The sequence below is a fragment of the Salarias fasciatus genome, chromosome 4 (genome assembly GCF_902148845.1).
Source record: "Salarias fasciatus chromosome 4, fSalaFa1.1, whole genome shotgun sequence".
Taxonomy (NCBI): domain Eukaryota; kingdom Metazoa; phylum Chordata; class Actinopteri; order Blenniiformes; family Blenniidae; genus Salarias; species Salarias fasciatus.
The window spans coordinates 20,275,206-20,283,589 of NC_043748.1; the positions used below are offsets into that span (position 1 = coordinate 20,275,206).

The window sequence follows — 8,384 nt, forward strand, 5'->3', positions numbered from 1 at the left end:
TAAAAATACACATCTGAAATGAAATCTGATCATCTAAAACTGATTTCACACTTTTGATTCCTACATAAATCATCACTCTTCTGAAGGATTCTGAAGGGCAGATTCCAGATGTGCAGTGGAAACAGCTGTATCTCAATAAAATGGGGAAATGTTTTTTTTTTTTTTTTTTTTTTAATCGGTGGTGTGTAGAGCCTGTGAAAAAGAGGCATGGTCATAATGTTATGGCTCATGGAGTTAAAATAACCACGGACACGCTGAGTAAAGACCCGTCCTTCACCGTCTTTAATTCAGAAAGTAAAACAGTTCATGATCTTCTCCGCTTCTCTTAAAAAAATGACTTGATCCAAATAAAAACAGAAGCAGAAGTCTCGATTTGAACAGCAAAAAAAAAAAAAACAAAAAAAACCAAAACTGTGGTAAAACTGTAAGTGTTGTCTGGATAAATAAAATGTCTTCTTCTTGACCTTCGTTGTGATGAACTACTGAGCGTCCATGATTCACCGCCGCTGCTGGGAAGAACCAAACAATTAAAAAGAAACTAAAATAAGACAGCAGGTTTTCAAAGTAGAAAGAAAAATGGCTTCCAGAGCATCAACAGTCTGAACCGGACTCTGAGGAGTCCCGGGGGTCTCAGATCCTCGGGGGTCTCAGATGAGGTCCATGAGGATCTCGTCCTCCATCACGCTGGAGACCTGCGGCATCCCGGGCTGCGGCACGGCCGACCTCTGACCCCCGGCCATCATCATCTGACCTGTGGTGGACGGGAAGCGGAGCTCGTCAGCCTTAGAACTCACCTCATCCGCATTTTCTCTTCAATCGGCGGTGTCAAACATAAGGCCTGGGGGCCAAAACCGGCCCGCAACAGGCTCCAATCCGGCCAAGAAAACAAATTTCTTAAAAGCAATAGCTCTACAGACGGTGAAGCTCGAGGAATGAAGGTTCCTGTCCTGCAGACGCCTGATTGGCCGTAGCGCTTCAGGAACCTCCTCCCCACTTCCTGTCTGCACAGGAAGCCGGGACCTCCTCCTGACTTCCTGTCTGCACAGGAAGCGTCTCTCACTGACCTGCCAGAGGCTGCCTCCACTGGCCCTGCATCTGGGCGGCGCCCGGCGCCTGGTGGACCAGCTGCTGTCCCAGTCCCTGGTGGGACATCATGCCCGACATGTGGGAGACTCCGCCCTGCTGCAGAGAGACGACGGCGTCAGCTCCGCCCGCCGGGAGGGGGAGGGGGGAGGGGGGGGGGGGGGGGGAGGGGGGCGGACTCACCGGCTGCTGCTGGCTGAGGAGGAGGCTCCGCAGCTGAGGATTGGCTCCCGGGTTGGACAGGCGGAGGATCTGGCCCTGGGGCGGGGCCTGGCCGCTCTGCGCCACCTGGTTGGGCGGAGCGCCGCTGACCGGAGGCTGCTGATTGGTCGGCCCGGCGGCTCGCATCGTCATCTGGAGGGAAAGTCGGGAAAAGAAGTCTGAGGCTGCTGCAGAAGTTATTCCAGTGGGAAACTCACTTCTGTCGCTGAATCAGGAAGTGAAAATCAAGATGCTTTGAAATGAGCCAGAGCTCAGTTATCTCCACATAAGTCAGCTCAGATTAGCGTTAGCATGCGTGCTATCAGAGGTTTCATGCTGGAGGACCGTTCGCCGCCGCCGCATGCCGACGGACGCTCGTGACTAAAGTGTCTCCGAGTCTCACCAGGTTGTTCTGCCTCTGCTGCTCCTCCATCAGAGACACCTGACTAACGGGGGGCATGCCCACCACCACAGACTGGACACAGGACAGACCAGAGAGGAGGAGGAGGAGGAGGAGGAGGAGGAAGAGGAGGAGGAGGAAGAGGAGGAGGAGGAAGAGGAGCGGGAGCAGGAGGAGGACAGGTTAACCCAGGCATGCAGAAAAACACTGGAGCAGTCACGATGCCAAACACCAGGCCGAGTGAGAGGGAGGAACGTACAGACATGGCAGCAGTGTGTGTGTGTGTGTGAGAGAGTGTGTGTGTACATACCTGCGACTGGACGTTGCCGTGGGAAACGGGGATGGGGCCCGGAGCCCTGTTGATGAAGTTCTGGTTCGGGGGGACCTGGCCCTGCTGCATGGGGCCGCCTGCTCCGCCCAGCTGCTGCAGAGGGAAAGACCGGCAGTGAGAGCCCGGACGGAGTCCAGTGACCCCGCCCCCCCACCCCGTGACCCCGCCCCCTCCGCCGGCCCGCCCCCACTCACCGCCCGGTGCTGCTGCACCTGCTTGTGGTTGGTGATGACCTGCCGGATGCCGTTGACGAAGCCGCTCTGGTCGTTGGGGATCAGGCCCATGAAGATCCGCTTCTTGGACGAGTACAGCAGCATGAGGACGCGCACCTCGCAGGGGGACGTGGTGTGGGGGAAGTGGACGCAGCCGGCCTGCGGACGGGCCCGCGTCTCCGTCGTTAGCATCAAAATCATGTTTCTAAAAGCTTCAAGTTCCTCAAAAACTCCTGGAGTTTTCCTGTCAAATTAACTCTGGAGTTCCTCAAGGCTCTATCCTGGGCCCGCCTCCATTAACCCTCCTGCATGAGAACTGTACTTACGAAACCGTTGGCCATGATGCGGTACAGCCCCTTCAGCGACTCCATGTCCTTGTTGGTGAAGAGAAACTGGACCATTCGGGAGTTTCTGAAGAGGTGACCTAAGGTCGTCTGCAGAGGGAAAGCGTCAATTTACAGAGTAAAGACAAACCAGGAGAACCACAGCTTTAAAAACAGCGCCTCACCAGCAGCTGCTGGGGGATGAGCTGCATGATGAGCTTCTGAGGCCACTGGTCTGTGTTTCTGGAGAAAGAAAACCGTGTTTCAGTCAGGAACCGGAGGAGGAACGAAGCAGCTTTCGGCCGCTCGGCGCCGGGTTCTCCACTCACAGATTCTCTCCTTGGTTGACGTGGACTTGACAGGGCAGCGAGCGGGTCAGTTTGGTGTTGGAGTCCATCGACGAGGCTTTGGGCTTCTGCGGGGATTGAAAGACAAAGAAAACGTGACAAACGGGAAGACCACGAGACCGATTCGGCTTTGGTTTCTCCTGGTTTTACCTCCTGCCACTCCAGAACGCCGGTCCAGGCCACGATCTTGTTGGCCACGCCTTGAGCTTGTCCGATGGCGTTGCTGTTGCCCTGAGCTCCGGCCACTCCCGCCACTCCGGCCTGCCCGCAGGAAACAAGCAGGGATTCCATTTTCACATTCATCCAAGTAAAACATGAGGAAAAACAAGATTTCAATTTCCAGCACATTTCCTGGGCTGCAAACAGTAAAATTACATTTTAAATAACAATTAAACTGTTTTTTTTCTTTTTCAAAGTTAGAAAAGAGGAAACAACCCTCCTCACGTTCGAGGGATTTTTCTTTGTTTACTGAGTGCAGCTGCTCCCCCTAGTGGCCCAACATTCACACTGCGCTGTTTTTGAAACTGCTTCAGGTGCGTTGTCGTGTGAACGCAGCCTGAACTCTGAACCTCGGCCTTCTCCGCCGTCCTCACTCACCATGCCGGCCTGAGCCGCGGCCGCCGTGGGCTGGTTGGCGGCGGCCTGCGGCGGCGCCACCTGCTGGGCCTGCTGGAGCTGCTGGGCGGCCGGCGGCTGCCCCGGCGCCGGGACCGGCTGCTGCTGGCCGGGAGGGACCTGCTGGGCCAGCAGGGACTGGGAGGCCGTGGTGACGGTGGAGATGCTGGGCTGGCCGTGCTTCACGCCGGCCACCGACGGGATGGCGGGCTGGCCGCTGAACGGCGGAACCTGGTTCCCCATGCCGGGGACTGGAGGGGCAGCAGACAGGGAGGGACACGTCTCCACATGAAGGACAGCCGTCATGACTCAAAACACTTTCACTAAAGCCCCGTTTGACAGTTCAAGCAAAAAGGAGTCATTTTTTTAGGGTTTTTTTCATTCAAGAGAAGTTTTTCATTTTAAAACTGATGCCCGTTTCCACGGAAACGGTGTCATTAGCATGCCAGGCCCCTAGAGGGCGCCGTTTAGAGAGACAGAGGCAGAGTGCTAAGTTGTCTCCCTCCATTTAAACCAGGCGCCAGCCTCCGCTCATAAAACATGAAGATAATGTGGAAATGCAAAAAAGCTGTAATTCTGAGGGAATTCCAGCAGGGGGCGATGATGGTTTCAAAAAGAGCCCCGGTCTCATTGGAACCCATTCAAAAAAATGCAGATTTTCAGAGTGCAAATAAACATATAAAGCGCCCGGTTTCAGAACATGTTTTGGTCTCGCGATCACTAGTTTCTATAACCGTGCTGCTTCACCAGACTCCGATTTTCACATAAATCATCTTTTGATTTTAAATTACGAGTAAAAGTTTTGCATAAATCACCCAATCACAGCGCCTCCTCTGTCCACATGTTGTCTTTTCTTCTGTTCAAGCATAAAGAACGAGAGGAAAAGCCAAAGAACAGGCCGATCAAACAGAACAAGGAGAAATAAAGACGACGGCTAAAACAGCGTCCAAACATCTAGAAAAGAGTCGAAAAAAGCCGACTTGCCTGAACAGAAGAGAATATTCATAAATGAATTGAGCACTGCGTGTTTTTAAAGGGACTTGAGGAGCAGATTAATGTGCTCAAACTCGACTTTCTCCTGTATTTCTTTCATATTTTCACTGGAAGCTGCAGATCATAACAGAACTGTTTCCCGCCGGTTAAAGACAGCGGTACAAATCTGCCGGTTTTCCTTTAGATCTTTGTATTTGGTGTGTATGAAGCGTCTGACGGTTCATGTGAAATCTGCGTGACGAGGTGAGAGCGTCATGAGAGACTGTCTCAGGAAAACCGCTCTCTGAAAATACAGGAAGAAACACACAGAATCCCGACGGCGGCGCGCAAACACGGCAACTCACAGCGACTCTTCTGGATGTTGGCGGCGTCCACGGCCATCTGCGCGGCGATCTGAGCCGCGGTCGGGGGGGGCGGGTTCTGTCGGAGGGCGGAAACACCGGATGAGGATGAGAAGAAGCGGCGGCGTGCGAGGCGGAGCGCGGCTCGGCGCCCGGTACCTGGTGGTAGGGGTGGGCGGGGTTGATGGGCGGAGCCGGCTGCGACGGCCCCACCACCTGCTGGCTGACGGGCTGAGGGGGGAGCACCGGCTTGAGCGGGACAGAGCCTCCACCTGCAGGGACTGAGAGCAAAGACACGCTCGTCTCTTTCTTCTCTGCTGGAGCCGATCGCCGCCCGGCTGCTCCGCTCAGGGAGAAATGTTTGATTTCTGTTTGAACGGAACTGGAACGGCGTGACGGGACGTTTATGATCAATTTGAGAAAATCACAATTCCACATGCATTTCGTTAGCCTCATTTTGAGTGAAAATGTCTCATTTTACCAGATTTAAGATAAATTCACTACAAAATTATATTTCATTAAGAAAAAAAGACTTGATTTAAGAGAAGTTCTCTGGAGTCAAGATGATTTTCACTTGTTCTACAGACAGATTTTTAAATTATTTCAAAGTAAAAGTATCTCAACTTAAGTAAAACAAATCTGCAAATAGAAGAAGTGAAAATTGTCTTGATTTCAGAGAACTTCTCTTAAATCAAGTCTTTCTATCTTGCTGAAATATATTTTTTATGAGATTTTATTTTAAATCAAGTAAAATTAGATATTTTCACTCAAAACAAATTTTAAAAACTTGGTAAGATTTTTTAATTTTTGCAGCGTGTCTTTGATTTTGCCAATCCAATAATTTTTTTTTTTTTGCCTCGTCTTTAATTTCAGTTCGGTCTCACTGATATTTTAACTTCTTTTTATTCTGAATGAACTAATGCTGCAAAGATGAAGATTTTATTACATAAAAACTGTGAAAACCATCCCAGAAAGTTAAAACTGTGCTTCTAGAGCTGGTTTGGAACAGTTTCTAGATTCTAAACATTACATGTGCAGCGGAAACACCCCCTCTGGTCGAGTCGGGAGGGTTGACGACGCCGTTTCTTCGTATTCCTGATCGAAAGAGGTTTGACCAGAACTGCGGTCGTTTCTTACCGGGAAGCGAGATCCCTCTGACGAGAACCATGTGGAAAGGATCCTGGCTGTAGTCGGGCAGCGGCTCGACGGCGCCCCCGACGGGAGAGGCCCGTTCGAACAGAGCTCTGAGAGCCGGAAGCTTCCGGGGAGCCACCACGGAGAAGTGGATTCCTCTCTGGAGAAGGTTCAGCCACGCGTCAGACACAGCTCCAAACCCCCCTCCCGCAAAAAAAACAAAAAGCTCCCGAGAACTCACATCCCTGATGATCTTGACCAGGTTGTCTGCGGTGTAGCCGGTGTAGGTGACGCTCTCCACAGCCGGGAGCAGGTACGGCGGCGAGTTACACAGCAGCACACACACCTTGTGAGTCTGACCTCTGAAAACACAAACGACGATTTCAAGACGTTTCAATGCTTCCAGCTACAGAGTTAAGAAACTTAAGGCTGTAGTTAGGTTTTAACAAGCACAAACACCGCCGTACATTTGCTCCCTCATCTTCTTAAAGTCATCAAACAGCTGCAAGGCCACAGAGAGGCCCTCTGCGATGAGGCTGCAGCTCTCCGCTCCTCCTCCCATGAACCTGCAGCCAGACCGTCATCAGATCTCCACCGTAAAATGATCACGACAGCAGATGAAGCGGCAGTTAGAGCGGAGAGTTACTGGATGCTGTCGATCCACGAGACGAACTCGAAGGCGGAGCTGGTCGGAGCGTGGCACTGGACGTACGACTCTGGAGCGCAGTCCACCGTGTTGAAGACCACCAGGCCGTACTGCGTCCCTCCATACTGGAGAGAGGACAGCTGGGAATTACACCAAAATACACGGAAATGGATCTGAAGAGAAGAGAAACTCACATCTCCACCGAAATCTGTTTCTGCTGGAGCTCCTCCATTGAAATACCTGGAGTAAGAAACAAAACCAGCATTAATTCAAGCTTAAACGCTAATATTTATCTTTCAGTAGAGACTTCTTCAGGTTCTCACTCGATCGCTGGAAGGATGTAGTTCTTCCTCAGCGATTCGAAGTACGGCCCCAGGTTTGCCGTCCCTTCGATGACAAACACCACGTCAGACACCTGGCTGGACCCGGGCTTGGAGGACGGCTCCATGAGGGCCGGACCTGAGGAGCCACAGGAGGAGGCAGCAGAGAATGCTTCTGATCAGTTTGTGAAGGAACTTGACGACGTTGGACATTTTTTCCATTTGAGTTGTGCTCGATGAGAAATCAACACATGCACGTGTTCCTATATTAGACAATTGTAATTTCCAATTATTAAAGTGTCTAAATAACTGATTAAAAAGTCTTCTGTTGATTGAAAATGCAGCAGTGAGAGTCTGACACCAACACCAGCTTCTCTTCTCTGGATTGCTGTGAAGTATAGAACGGAATTTAAAATCCTTCTGTTAACTGAAAGGGTGGATGTCTGTCTGTCTGTTGCTTTCTGTCCTCTCCTTCTATCCCCAACTCATTTCCACTGAAACACACTGTATCCAGCGGTGTTCAGAGCACCTTTGTTTTGGATGAACAGCAGCACATGTGATGCTGGTTATCAGGTACGTGTCTGAATATTGAAAGCCAGCGCCAGTAAGGAAGCTGTCCTACCGATTATTATGTATTTTATGATTAAAATCGGCACATTTCTGAGGATAATATGAGAAAAGAAAAGTGAAAACAAGCAGCAGCAGAGCCTCACAGGGCTGCTCCATCCCGTTAGCTTGCTGGATGAATAAGGATGATCGCTGATAAAAATCCTCCACTAACCCGTCATCATGCAGCTTTGACGGCGCTGTGGACCAACCTGCGGCTCCGCGGCTTGGATTCGCGTCCCAGGGCGAAGAGGAAAACAAATTATCGGAGCTGAAAGAGATCAATATTAGCCGCTAGCTTCCAACGGTGGAATTGTTGACTGCGGAAGTGACGTAAAGACCCGCCCACCCCAAGTTCTTCTTCTGTGGAGAAAATAAACACCTCAAAGTGAACGCGCGCCCTCTACAGGTTCAGATGTACAGCGCACACAGGGAAAACTCATTTTAGTGTTGAAAAATAAAGACAGAGGTTATTTTTAGGAAGTGTTTCATGTTTCTAGGAATGAATCCAACACCCCTCTGTCTGACAGCTCATTTTGTGTTTTCAAGCTAAGACGCATTTTACAAATTATTTTTAAAAATGCTTATAAAATAGAGCTACATTGTGAAAAATATTCCCACTATGGAACAAATTACATTATAGCTCAGACTACAAATGACTGTGAAGCAAAGATTTGAACAGAAACAGCATCTGCACTGATCCATGGTCAGTACTGTGTATGTGTATAAATACAGATATTCTTCCTTTGTTATTGACCAGTACCAATATTTTTCATATAACCTATTCTATATAACTTATATATTATTTAATGAAAGACCTTTTGTTGCTTAC

General features: G+C 50.2%; 1 protein-coding gene across 5 annotated transcripts; it reads right to left on the reverse strand.

Moving 5' to 3' along the window:
* Positions 1 to 266: 266 nt before the first annotated feature.
* On the reverse strand, positions 267 to 7,881 carry med25 (mediator complex subunit 25). Of its 5 annotated transcripts, none has more exons than XM_030088746.1 (20): positions 7,765 to 7,881; positions 6,950 to 7,085; positions 6,821 to 6,866; positions 6,627 to 6,751; positions 6,448 to 6,546; positions 6,222 to 6,342; positions 5,984 to 6,140; positions 5,006 to 5,127; positions 4,850 to 4,925; positions 3,495 to 3,763; positions 3,048 to 3,158; positions 2,880 to 2,965; positions 2,736 to 2,793; positions 2,554 to 2,661; positions 2,210 to 2,386; positions 1,995 to 2,108; positions 1,688 to 1,759; positions 1,267 to 1,437; positions 1,065 to 1,182; positions 267 to 751 (listed from the first exon to the last, which is right to left on the reverse strand). In XM_030088746.1, the coding sequence occupies exons 2-20, from the start codon at positions 7,072 to 7,074 to the stop codon at positions 648 to 650; spliced, it is 2,259 nt and encodes a 752-aa protein (XP_029944606.1). In that variant the 5' UTR covers positions 7,075 to 7,085; positions 7,765 to 7,881; the 3' UTR covers positions 267 to 647. The 5 variants fall into 5 exon arrangements, with proteins under 5 accessions (XP_029944606.1, XP_029944604.1, XP_029944605.1 ...); XM_030088744.1 differs by having other exon boundaries at positions 1,995 to 2,105; positions 7,728 to 7,875; XM_030088745.1 differs by having other exon boundaries at positions 1,065 to 1,179; positions 7,728 to 7,875.
* Between the last annotated feature and the right edge of the window lie 503 nt (positions 7,882 to 8,384).

Excerpts from the sequence above, each read along its gene's own strand:
- med25 (XM_030088743.1), bottom strand. Across the intron at positions 3,159-3,494 it reads CCGCGGCTCAGGCCGGCATG|GCCGGAGTGGCGGGAGTGGC; the intron begins GTGAGTGAGGAC and ends TCCTGCGGGCAG. Across the intron at positions 752-1,064 it reads GTGGAGGCAGCCTCTGGCAG|GTCAGATGATGATGGCCGGG; the intron begins GTCAGTGAGAGA and ends CGTCCACCACAG.